The sequence below is a fragment of the Amblyomma maculatum genome, chromosome 6 (genome assembly GCF_055883805.1).
Source record: "Amblyomma maculatum isolate TAMU_Amacu chromosome 6, ASM5588380v1, whole genome shotgun sequence".
NCBI classification, from domain to species: Eukaryota; Metazoa; Arthropoda; class Arachnida; order Ixodida; family Ixodidae; genus Amblyomma; species Amblyomma maculatum.
The window spans coordinates 95674227-95688083 of record NC_139349.1 but is presented as its reverse complement, the minus strand read 5'-3'; the positions used below and the strand labels follow the sequence as shown (position 1 = coordinate 95688083).

General features: G+C 46.3%; 1 protein-coding gene across 3 annotated transcripts in view; it reads right to left on the bottom strand.

Annotated features, from left to right (window-relative positions):
- LOC146186342 (uncharacterized) overlaps positions 1–13857 on the bottom strand; it is a 126389-nt gene that overhangs the window by 5161 nt on the left and 107371 nt on the right. For all 3 annotated transcript variants that reach the window (XM_084607117.1, XM_084607118.1, XM_084607119.1), the window contains 3 exons: positions 3898–3964; positions 2910–2996; positions 1338–1443 (listed from right to left, as the gene is read on the bottom strand). In XM_084607117.1, the coding sequence (XP_084463243.1) occupies positions 1338–1443; positions 2910–2996; positions 3898–3964 (260 nt within the window). The remainder of the gene's footprint in view (positions 1–1337; positions 1444–2909; positions 2997–3897; positions 3965–13857) is intronic.

The window sequence follows — 13857 nt, the reverse complement described above, 5'->3', positions numbered from 1 at the left end:
TGGCAACGCGGCATAATTACGATGTCACCTCTCCCCCCCCCCCTCCTTTCCCCCTTTCGAACTTCCTATTTCTTCTTCATGAACGGCTGGTAACAATTTAAGCAGTGATTTCGGCTAAAACAAGATCTCTGAATCCAACCCAAATTGCGCCTCTGCTCAGTCGGAAGCTCTGGGACGATACGATGTCCGCGAGGAAACGGAATAAGGCTGCGCCGTGTACCTGGCCGCATATACCGCGATGCCGTAGACGCCGCGTATTTAGCATATTATAGCACGAGAATTCTAGGTCTCCATGACCCCACAATACTCGCAACTTCCTGATGCTGAGAGTAGGACAGCAAGAACAACAAGAAATGATATGATTTTAACGTAGTTTACTTGACCGAGTATCACGGGCGACGGGCGAAAGCTTTTCCGCAAAGATGGAAGTTGATGGAAACAACGACGCGCTATGACCAGTATGCTGCATTATGCAAGCGGGGTAATCTGCTGCGGCGATAGCTACAGGACTTCGTACCCGCTTCCCGCGAGAAATTTCGGGTTCGAATGCGCTCAGTTCCGACGCCTTTCCTCCCCCTGTGCTCGACAGAGGCTTCACGCAAGATTCGCCGTTGGATTTGACCCTGTTACGTATAGCGAAAAAAAAAAAAAGAAAAAAAAAATGTGAACAGGGTGCAACAGTTGTGCTACTCATTCAAGGCACGAAACTTTGATTACGAGCCAGCCAAGTTTGGCGTGTTTGCGCAGGAAGAACTTCAGAAGAGAAAAGAATAAGATGCAAATGCAGGAAGTAGTTGCTAATTAACATCCAGCTCATGTGGAATGAAATATTCCCAGTTGGCGCACAGCTGATTTAAGCTGAACTAAGGGTATACCGTGTAATAAGTTTCCTTCACAGATTTCTACCACTGATGATATTCACCTAGGATTAGACAGGTGACGATCCTTTCGTACGAGCTGTAATACTGATCCATTAGTAAATAAAATAAACAGGCATGTTGGGGAAACTCTCGTAAACGTTCTTTTTTTTTTTCGAAATTTTGTCAGCGTTCAAGTTCCCGTACTCGGAGAGATTTTCGAAATGAGTCGCAGCGCTTGGCGTTCCCACTAGTACTGCTTACTGCTTAAAGCCCGACTGTCGACCATCAATACGACGTTCCTGAACATCCTTGGGACAAGCGCAACTAGACTCGCACACACCGCTTTGGTGACTGGCTCGGTCATAGGATTCTAGATTCGTTCCTTTGTTCAAAACATGCCTGTTTTACTGGGGGAAAAAAAATGAAAAAGTGGCTGAAGCTTTCGTGCTCCCAGGTCTTCTGCGCGGTGCCACGTACCTTTAAGATTCTCCGAAGAAGATCCAGCTCGTCCTCCTTGCGTTTCTTCCGTGGATCCTGCTCGCACTCTTCCTCGCCGTCCTCTCGCGTTTTACGCTTGTTGCATCTGCAGTGGGTGCAACAAACGCATGCATCTATAAGCCTCAAGTTGGCCTCTCAAAGCCGGTCACTATTATTTGCGATCTGTTTGGGACACAGTGCCGTGTCCTTTACATCGCATAGCTGCACGCACTTGGTCTACCCCTCCGCCCTCCCACTCCTCCTCCCCCCGAGCACGTCCTAGCAGTTTGTCGACTAGGATCAATTAAGAGATCCCACTCGAAACCGCTAGAACAGCGAACTGAATGCACATTCCAGGAGCAAATCATGACGTAAGCGTCAGCTTTAAGTGCAAAGGATAAGAAGTGCAAACGTCACACCAAACAGAAATACCGTCTAAGGAAGAATGGGGTGGGGATAGCTTAAAGCAGCATTTCTCTGTCTAGCTGACAATCCACCAAAAGGCAGTTCGAATCACCTGAGTAGTCACACTGCCAGAATTAAGCGACCCGCGTGAAATTATTCAGCACACGAGAAGACATTATACTCGGGGACAACTTTCTGTGGAAATGTGGTGGAAGCTACGGAGCCGAAACGCGCCAGCTCGCTCCGCACAAGAATATAGTGCCTGCAGAAATTTCGCAGGTGATGCTCTGGAATGTTATATCATTACGTAACTATTAACTTTATTATTGTGTTAGGCTTATACTACAGTACTAGCCAGTACAGCGGGAATTTAATACGCAACGTTCATGGCAATGGCTGCGCGACCTGTCAACAATCTCGCAAAGCGAAAGCAGCGCACGCGTTGCCGGGTGATGCGTCTGCCGCTTTTCTTCGCCCATTTCTGCGCGCGTTCGTAACGCGTTCGTTACGCGCGTCTGTTTTTGACAGCGTACGTCGTGCGCGGTGTTGATTAGCCACGACTTTACCTTCATTAGCAGTCGGCGACGTAAAGGAACATGTTGCTGCTTAGTGGGAGCCAAGGAAACTGTTAAAGCTGACCAAGCATTGGCTCCAGGTACTCAGAACTATATGGCGTAGTAACACATGTGTAAGCCCCGTCCCCGCCCCAGAAAGTTGTCCCCGAGTATAGTGCTGCTTTTCAGTTGAAGGCCCAATATGACTACAGCATCGTAAAAAGAGAGCTATTGGTATTTTCGTCGCAGGCACAGATTGACTGACTGCATATCTACTTCAATGAAACCAATGCAGTGTTTTATGTAACTCATCGTTAAATGTTCTGAAACTACAGGACGGATGTTACATTTACATTTTCTGCTATCATTGAAGTCAACAAGGATTACTAAATCGAGTGCGAGGAGGTAAATGATGAAAAGAAAACAGAGCGAGCGGAGAGGAGGACGAAAACTGAGAAGTACAGGACACAAGTGGTGTGTTGTGCACTTCTCATTCCTCGTCCCTGTTCACGCTGTGTTTCTCCGTCAAGATGAGCGTAACCGAAATGTAACAATCTGCCATCCTGGTAGAGGTATGCAATATTCGAAAAACGTTTTCTGATTCAGGACTCACTTTTCATTTTCGTAGCATATGCTGACTTCGGGCTCTAGAGTGATGTCTTCGATGGGCTCTCTCTTTGGTGCTATGGGCAGCCTATTACTAAAACAAAGAACGTGGAAGAAAGAAAAAAAAGGTTGATCGCAAAATTCACACCATTGTTCTTGGTCTTAGCGATTGTGATACTTCCCGCCGGGTCTGCACATTACAAAACAGCTCACTGATTGGGCCAAAATTGGGTGCTCACGATTGTTGGGACACAGCGTCAATGAAGCAAAACTGTCACCCAGTCATAAACTGCGGCACTGCTGAAAAACGCAGAACCTCCTGGCAAATATTGGCGAAACCGGTGCAATAAGAAACATTCCGTAGAGATAACAGACCAGTAATAGATTAAGAGGTCAAACAAGTTAAAAAGAACTCTTCATAAGATAATGGTGACAACTGGCAAAAGATTTCTTCGGCCGCTTTAACGGCACCTCCATCGTAAGCCCACGCCGAGTCACCCCTGGGACGAACTTCCTGCAGTGGAGTTTACCAATTGGCATGATTCAAGCCACTAAACGCTATCGATTGATACCCTTAAAGGCGAAGCTTAAGTGTCATGCCATATTTTTTTTCCAGTCGGCGCCTGAGCATAGTCGATGTTTCGTTACAACTAGTGTCTCAATATAGCCGATACTTCGTTATAGCCGTTGTTTCCCTGTCGCTCCGAGGCTCCACACAGATGCTGCCGCCGCCGACGGACAGTTTCGCACTCATGACAATCGTAATTAAAACGACCCGCAACACAAAGCTACATAAACGAACGACACACGAACACACAATTAGAAGGATAAATGTGAGGTCTAGAAAAACTGTTTTTTTTTTTAGACTTCATCGCTAATTTATGGTTTAATTATCACAAATATTCGTATCTATATACAAAATATATTGAAAAAGAAACGATTAATACTTTTTTTTTGCGTCATTTAAGAAAAAAAGCAGCCCGCAAATGCCTTACTTGATTGGCTGAAGGTTCTGGAACTGCAAGTCGCCGGCCCGGAATTCTGGGAACTCGATCTCTGGCTCTGCAACGAGATCGTGGAAGAAAATTGAATCTGATTACCGTTTCACGTGCGCTTTTCGGCGTACTTTCCCAGAAAAACTTTTTGCTACAAAACAAAATGCTATCGAGAATAACAGTTCTATTTGCGGCGTTAAAATTTCACCCCTGGAAAATACAGGTCGAGACAGTGTATGAAGCATGGGGCGAAAATATGCGCGAATATATAAAATTCCATTTTTTTTTCTGTCTTGTTTTAGCACACATTAAGAACATCATAAATTACTAAAAGAAGAACACCATCAAACACACCTGAGGCTTAGCAACAATATTTTGGCAATCTCTTTCGGAGTCACAGTTCCTCTTGCTAGCATGCAATCAAATCCACATTCACTTAATTATTCTCACTTTAGCGACGCAAGTGCCCTCTAAAACGGATACCATGCATGCTGCTCGCACTTAGCGCCCCTCTCACTGACACTCGGCCTCCGCATACGCGCACATGCGCAAGAATTCACACTACTTCCAGTTCAAGCTGCGCGACAATCACTGACAATTTCACATGCATCCACACAAGCCCGCCGTTGCTCACGCTTATACATACTGACGTCCATTCCTGATTGCAGATGCATCCACAGAACTGCTTCAGCGACAGAGACTACAAACATTATACCGATTTGAATACTAGTTGTCTTGAAGACTGCATCCTTTAGTCAGCAGTCAAAACCGTGTAAAAAAGCAATGATGAGACTTAATTTAGTCACCAGTCACAAGTGCACAGGAAAAAAAAAAACGATGCAGTTTGGTTTCACGGCCTAAAGCTATTGGCCCACGAATAACCTAAAAAAGCCAGCGTATACTACCTATATTTCACATGTAAAAACTATCCTTTGCGCCAGTTGGAGACTTGATGTGTTGTGCTCTTACTTTTTTTCTCATTGTGCACAGAAATCTGCCCTCATCCTGGACACTTGTCGACGCTACGGCGCATTCTCTTCTTTTCCGGCTATTCTCTTCGAGGCACACGCAGGTTACGCGCACTTGCATTTTTCCTCCAGTAGGCATGTTGTGTCACGGTCGAGAAAACTCAGATATCGCTCCACGCGTGAGCTGAAGCTTCCTCCAGGCATTAATAAATGGCGGAAATGCAAAAAACGCTTTTAACGGGACATTCGAAGGGAAAGCGATTCATTCATTCATTCATTCATTCGTTCATTCATTCATTCATTCATTCATTCATTCATTCATTCATTCATTCATTCATAAACCTTTATTAATGAGGATGACCTGAGGCCTAGTCGCGCTACTCCAGACCTTCTTCCCATGAGCGACAGACGGCGCTCCAGAACAAAAGAGGCTACAGTGCCTCGATAAGCTAAAAAGAGGCGGCTTCTCCGAGAGTCGCTGGTTACGATGAAACAACAAAGGTCGAGTGCATGCCAATGAAGTCGTAATAACGCGGCTTAACTTTAACCACATAGGCATCACTCTGGAAGCCGCTACCAGAGACCGACTTTTGGCTAGTGCGCTCCCAAGGAAAGACTCTTCCCATCGGCACTGCCAAAACGAAGTCGGCAACGCATGCAGCGAGCCAATTTATTCGGCAGAACAGCCTTTCATATCCATTGCGCTGGCAATATCTCCACATGCAGCAGTTACAGGGATTGGAAAGTTTTCATATCAGATGTTAATATTACCGGCACGTGCAACAAATTTTAGGATAAGCCTATCTGCACCACACAGAGTACATAACTACCTCAACTCAAGCGGCCATGAACCATTCCTTCCCGTTCCTGCCAGCTGGATTTTGAAGTTTCATGAGCCAAATTATGCTACAATCACATCATAAAACTGTCACAAACTTGTCACAAACCGATCGGCTAGCCGAGCTCTTATTGGTCGATTCTTACCGGCGGATCTATCGACTAATAGGAGTGGGGGCCAGTAATGTATACCTTACCGTATTGTCTTTTCAGCTTCTACCTATGAAGGCAACCAATCACAGAAAAGTCGCCCGCAGCTAAGCGTTGCCTAAATGCCTGAAATTACGGAAGCCCCAGCTTTCTGGCGCCTAAAGTAAAATACGAATACTTCCTGCATACGCTAGACGCGAGTGCAATAAACTAAAACATCAGGAAGATAAGGTGCTGCTCGTCCGAATCGTCGGACTGTAAGAAAACTACACACAGACGAAAAAGAAACATAAGCGAAAGACAACGGACTGACATGCTATAGGAATCAGCCAGCCAACTGTAAAGGTCGCGAACGCGGTATAACACCGAGCACCGAAAAGAAAGCCACCGCGAACGCCCGGCGAGCGATATATTCCCTCTTCGTGAAGCGCAAATAAAAACGCACACAATGGAGAAGGGAGGAGCAAGCGAGACAGAGGGGAGAGATCGAAACAAAGGAGACGCTAATGAAGGGGGCCCCAAAGCGAAAAAAAAAAGAAGAATGAAGAGTCAGAAGCGGCGGGGCTCATTTAGGAGCCGGCGGGTGTCGCGGGCCAGCTGCCCACCCGCATCGACCACACTGGCCGCGAGCAGCGGCGGTCCGACGCGCTAATTGGCGAGCAATTATCGAGCCCGAGATCGCGGCCGGGTCGAAAGCGATCGAACGAAGCACGACAAGACGCGGCAGTACTCGCGGCTGGTCGCGGCAGGGATTTCTCCGAACAGCCCTCCACTTGGACCTCCTCCTTCGCGCCTGTGAGCTTTCCAGATGAGAGAAGAGATAGCGTTGAAAAAAGAAGAAAAGAAAATATGCAGTACTTCCAACACTTCTTTTAATATGGCTACGCGAATGTGGAAGTCTAAACACGCAAAACTTACCCGCTTGTGAAGAGAAGCAAAGCAAAGCCGTAATCGTTTAAACGGCGCAGTTGGTCTTAGCTGCATTATTCCAATCAGGAGTGTTTATAACTGAGCAAAAGGAGCATTAGTACTGACGATCCACAAGCGAAGAAAACACAACAGAGTGTCGACTAGTGCGTGGAGACCACACGAACGCCACGTGTGCAATTATCGGCAGCAGCTGCCCAATATCCTCCTTGCAGGAGTAATCGAGCGAGGAGTTCGACGTCGAAGCCAAGACCGTAACGCGGAGACATGTCGGTCTCTCTACAACGGCAGTGGTCAAATAGGACAGTCGCGCGGGAGTCAGTGCTACCGATACGGGAGGCAGTCATTTCACTATAGTGTAACATTCTAATCTCGTTTTTGTTGCTTGCTCGCTACTCTGGCGGCCGTTTAGAGAAACGAAAGAAATCACCCGAGGAGTGGACGCGATTTGCAATTGCGCAGCCAAAGAAACGTTTTTTAGATGTTCCCAGCTGATTTCCCCTAGCACTACATCGCAGTCACAGGCGGCAGGAAAGCGTACCTATTGCGAAAACAAGTCGTATAGGTTATCTTCAAATCTTGAGAGTGTAAGCGCGCAGAGTGTCTGTGCTAAGGCAATGAAGCACGTCTCTTGTATGCGCTGTCTCATCTACCAAACGCTTTGGGACTGGAGCTCAGAAAACAGTGCCGCTAATATTTCCGCGCACCAGCAGCCATTTGGCTAGGCGCATGGCCAAGACCACATCGGTTGTGACAACTGCGACGCGATCCGTGGAGTGTGTTTTCCCCAAATGACTCTTTTCAGCTAGTTCGGAAAATTTCGATGCAGTGTAAAGAATAGCTCGAAGGTTAGAAATAACTCTCTTTATTTCTGGTTTTAACATTTTTACTTGTGCAGTAAATTCAGCTAATCAAAATATCGACAGGGCGGATCGAGTCCAGCACCAATGCAGAAACGAGTTAGAAAGGTACCTTTATCGGCCCCTAAGTATTGCCAAATGTGGTATTGGAAGGGTAGTATACGTCTCCACTGTGTAATTAGGAACCCGTGTGGAAACGGCGAACATTTTTACCATATACTGGCTCACCTGTGCTCAGAGCGGTCAATATATGCCGCTATTTTCGCAAATATTTCACCGTCTCGTCTCTCTATAGTACACGTGCATGCATGCTGGCATATGTGTTGCTTCCCAAGCATGCACCTACTTAGTAGAAGCTGCTAAACTCCAGGTATAAACAGAGATTAAAGACTTCCACACAAAATACTGCACGACTAGGACCACTGAGCAGCTGTTGGCGTGATGACAGCCTCGACGCACAACCTTGCCGCAACAACTATGCAGCCGCCACTTCTTTAGGCCCGCTAAAAATCGAAGATATAAACATTATAGCAATGATCAAACACTAATGAAGCTTTTAAGCTGATGCAGGCGCAGCTGAGCGTAGAAACTCTCGCTGCAGTTGATTCACTTGCATATGCAAGAGAAAAAAAAAACTGGAATTCGGGGAAGCTAACCAGATAGGTTTCTGGCATTCTACTTTGCATTAGAGGAAAAGAAGAAGCATCAGTCTGGAAGGCAAGTTGCAATGGCACAGAAGCGCGAACAGCCAGCCGCCTTGAGAAAACACTGCCGTGCCTGCTTAACCTTGTCAGATGACCAGTGATGGAGCTGGCTGTCGAGGAAGCCTCAGTTCCCTCGGATTGTGCGCGGTCAGTCGTAAAAACGACCGATAGTGCGGATAACAAACAGCCGCCTCAACCGAGCCCTATCGCTAGCCATGAGTGGAGCGGGAGCTATAAGACGGCTCGCTGTAGCAGCTGTACACGTCGCAGGTACGACAATAAACCAAAGGTACACCTTTCCTGGATGCTATATACTCAAACTAACGGACTACACAGCGCAGTAGCGGGAAAGCATGGAAGCCCGTCGAAGCAACATCGAAAGGTTCAGAAAGTGCAGCCAGGAACACTGCCCCCGGTGCCGAATAGATGACGCTAGTGCACTAGCTGCCTAATGAACAGGTATATTTGCCGGTCTATATATATATATATATATATATATATATATATATATATATATATATATATATATATATATATATATATATATATATATATACGTCGCTAGTGCCGCAGATGAAGGTGCAAGCACAGACACGATCACTCATGAGTCCACAGGATCGTGACGTCACTTTACCACCATTACGTAGCGCCTCTGCAGATGTAAGGAAGGCGTTGAAAACAAAAACGGTAGGCCCGAAACTCGACCATTAGGTGGTGAAAGGAGCGCGCAACTCCGCGGCCAAAGTGGAGCCTGTGTTGATTGCAACCGTGGCAGGGCTTTTATGCGACCCCTTCATACATCACAGTTAACAACGCTATCGCATTACTATCCTAATCATCCCCAAAACGTTTTGTTCTACTATGTGGTAGTCACTGCAATACCAGTGCAAATGACGGTTACGCATGCAGAGGGTATTCAGGTGGCGGATAAATGCAATGCAAGATGGAATATGGTATGCATGCCACTCGAGTTACTTTTTGGGCGAGCCGCGCCCCGATATGCAGTACAGGAACTAGCCGGCGGCGACAATACTTTCGTTCGGATCAGACTGGCTGTAGTTCTTGGCCGTACACTCCACTTTAACGCGATTCGGATGTTTCCAGGTCGAGCGCCTACTACGTGATTAATCGGTGCACTGTGTCGCCGCGAACAATCCAGTCGCGTACGAAAACATGCGCAAGGTTACTCGGCCCGCGTTGGAGTGCAGAAAATGATAACTCCGTGTATTGAATGCGATAAGCGAGGAACAGCGCGTTTAAAAATAAAAAAATAAAATCACTGTAAAAGAAAACGCCTTGGGAAGTAAGGAATGATTGATAACGAGCTCCCTGTACCGTTCGGGAGCATTCGGAAACAGTGGGCAGGAAAGAACAATAGCGCGCATCTGGCGCAAAACTCATCTCACCTAACAATACACGTTCAGACAACTCAAGGAAGAAACGCTGGTAAGAAGAATAACGTGCAGTAGGAAATCCGCAATGCCTGCTAGTCAACGAGATGCATTACCCCAGTAGAACATGGCGAATGGACTATGGAAATAACTGGGCAGGTTCAACTTGCCAGCTGCTGGAAGGCTATTTGACGTATAAACAACTACCTCGGAGCGAAAAACTAGCGTATAGGTGAATCAGTGGGTTGAAGCAGTAAGGCGCTTGTCCTTAGTGACGTCCTTTCGGCAAAATTTACGACAGCTGTATACTAAGTGATATTTCTGCTTTAAGCATAACATTTCGCGCACGATTTCAGCGCGTACACCTCTCCGTGCATTCCACACGTGTTAATGCACTGCAGTGCATGCCTGCTTCTCTTTTCACACTATTTACAATGCTGTTCGACCAGCAATTTCATAAACGATCACGCGTGCTGCAATAAGCGCAGATCTATTTGTGCGCAACGGTAACGAAAGATTCAACCTGTATATCGCTTTGAAATGGATACACAATTATTTAGCGCTACCTCCATCTTTATCACCCAAGTACTGAAGCCGGCTTCCGCTAATGCCTTTTCAGCGCAAGCGAAGTATTGGCCGCCTCCTCTTCACTTTAGTTAGGCTCCTACTTAACTCGTGCTACACAAATGATGCTAGCAGGTAACTCTCACGCCAACTCTAGATTTCCCTGTCCCTCTGCGTAAAGAGATCTCATACCGCATTGCCCGGTCTATGCTGGTCACGCTTCCCCTCAATTTTCGCTGTAGCAGCGTAACAAGAAAAAAGAAAGGTTGAATTTATACAACAAGGGAGTCTTTATAAGATCTCATGTATACTCTCTTCCAGGACATCACTGGGAACTTTCCTAAGTTTCCCAGCAGCCCTTCCCTTTTAGTTAGCACGCTCGAGAAATATGCCCCCGTCGCCCATACTCCTCTCGCAAGTAAATTTCTCTGTCGGCGAATCTGACCACCTTGGCGCTTTCGCCTATGCTTCGGCACGTCGACAGCAGCAGGGGCGACCTGTTGCAGAGGTCACAGTTATAATCCCCGTCACCCGTAAAACCACCACTGGTGAGGTGAACAGTTGATAAATCTACACAGACTTCGCAAGTGTGGCACTTGTTACTCTGATGTTACTCGTCTTTCTTTTTTTTTTCTTTTTGCATGCGAGCGAGACAGGGGAGACTTTATTTCAGCATTATGTCCTGGGCCAGGGACACCAAAGCCAACGGGTCCGCCAGATGATCCAAGACTAGCCTGCAAGTTGGGTGAAGAGGGTGCGGCGAGGGGACTGAATGGCAATGGCATAGAGGAAAAGGCGGTATTCTAAATTAGCCCAGCGTTCGGGACAATTGGAACATACGGGGGAGTGTCGAATACGGTAGAGAACAGAGCAATGCAGGAGCAAGGAGTCTTTTTTATTAAGTATGCACGGTGGCGAGATCTTTTATCCGAAACAGTAAGTGTATGAAGAGTTTCGCTCATGCTGTCATAGTGGAGGTTTATTTCTTGTTTGTATGGGACAGCAGTGCCTCACGTGGATGGATAAGAGCAGGTCAGTCGAGGCGATACACCACCTGATTGCCTGGGATTCCTGCGTGACCATAAATCCCTCTCAGTGGGACAGTTGGAGAGAGTTTGGGGAGTGTTACTTGGAGATCATCCCGTAGTTGTGAACGAACCCAAGCGGTATGTATTTCGCATGTTGTCTGTGCTGAATAAGTGTATTTGATATAAGGTTTTAGGGTACATTTGGGAGAGGTCCTTGATAGTACAGTGATTATTGCGAGTGTCTACGGTCGCCATATGAGAGGGATCTGTGTAAGGAGCAAGAATGCGTGTCATAATTAACCTCGCTGCAGCTCGCTCGCAAGCAATGAAATAAGCAGCGGCGGGCGCGTGTGTGTGCATGCGTCTGTATATATATATATATATATATATATATATATATATATATTCTAGACATTATTTGTGCCTCAATATGTAGCGGTTTTTGAAGTGCTATTTCCAGCTCTGTTCGCAGGAACATGCGCGACCAGTTTATAAATTACGCCACTTTTTATCGCCTACCGACACCACCAATATATATATATATATATATATATATATATATATATATATATATATATATATATATATATATATTCAAAAATAGGGAGTAGTGGACATTTAGTATCCTCTGCCCCTTTGCCTGCTTGCACGACCGGTCATTTGACGATCCTCGATGTTGTTGCATAAGGTCTGCCAAGGTTTGTACTCATGTATACATAAACGTTCAGTTGACGCAACTGGGCAGTCTTGGACAGTGTATAAGTACAACCTTATTCTGATGTCTCTGATGACAGGCTAAAGGGACTGAACGCTGACCAAAACTTGTCACAAAATTATCGTGAAAATGTCTCATATTGTGCTGACTGAGCTTTTAAATATCCATGAAACGATTATTTAAACTTCAGTTTGGCCTTTATATCCGCATAATGCCTTCTTGCGGCGAAACGCCGTTGTAATTGGTGCAGTCCACCATGTAAATACATCCCGGAAAAATCTGATTTCCGTAAGCGCATAGTCTACCTTTTCGGGTTTTTGTTTCTTGTGTATTTTTTTTTTTTCAGGGGCATTAAAAATTATTTACCAGTACTCTGCATTATCCAGCGCGCCGCACAATAAAAACAAAGCTCATTTCCAGCCATCGATGTTGTGATTTTAGTGTTTGTTACTAGATGACACCAGTGTTTTCAAATAAATTCCGCGGATGATGCCGGCAACCACCACGTTGAAAAGAACACACGTCCCTGTTCCGTAACAGCCTTGAGTCTGCAAAACCGAACTGAACATTACACTAAAGGTGTATAATTACTTCCTGAAAGGTGCCATTTACATCAGTTTTCGGTACATCACTTCTGCCGACGTGCAATTGGCAACGCGCTCGCTGCACAATTAACAGGCACATGCACAGATAGAAAACTTCTTGTAGTTTTCTATGCCATTTCTAACAAAACCGTTATAAAGTTGGCCGCTTTAGCTAGACCACAAGCTTCCACTCAGCTGAAAAAGGAAATAGACGCTTAAAATCCAATGTTTGTTCTAGCCACGGTGGTTCTAGCTATCGTTTGTTCCCTTTAAGCTGAGGTATGGATTTCCACAAGTAACTTTGTCTCACTTGACCCTCACGAGGCCTAGCAGGTGCGGAGTTAGACGACCTACCTGCAGTTAAATTTCTGGTGGACCAGCCCCTTAATGACGAACAATAAACGTCAATATTTCTATGGTGCTTCACTTGGAAACACAAATAAAACAGCGTTCGCGGTCACGTGTCTTTCACAGTGACAGCATGTGCATGCTCACGTTGATTTATTCCAGTAGATTCACTGCGCCAACACGAGAGAAATGCTATTAGCAAAAGGGCCCTTTTTTTTTCATATATGGAAAGGGGACACGGAGAGGATGTCATTTAATGGTGCAACTTTTGGCCCAGAAAGTGCTGTGACCTAGCATTATAGTCACGTGATGCATAGTTCCCACAATGCAGTCGCCCAGAAGAGTCATGATGCAATTTCAGCAACGCCCTCTCTGGACGAGAAGAGCGGCTGAGAAAGAAGCAACTCCCCAAACAATGCTTCAAGCCCTTCACGCCCTATAACAAGACATCTGCTGTTCCACTGCCTATAGCTTTTTATGGCACATTCTTAAGCTTCCATGCTGCCTTCTTCGCCCTTTCTCCCCACCCCAGAGACTACATACAGCTTCGTAAAATGTTCAGCAACGGTCGACCTCAAGACTTCTACACATATTTTTGTGCGGCACGACTCCCACCGCCGCCGTCTTCAGACGCACTAACGTTTTGTGTTCTGAACCGCCGCGCGCACCGAGGCACCGAGGCGGGCGCATCGAGGTAGCTATTGACTCTAGAGGGAACCACGGCCGGTCTCGAGGGAGAGCGCGCTTCTCTCTCGAGACCGGCAGTGAGGAAACTATACGTCGCGCCGCTAGAAGAAATCCTGTAGCCGTGTCCTCTCCGCAGGAGAAGAGCGGTTGAAAAAGAAGCGACAGGAGCCGCCTAACTGAAACGGCTACAGATTGGC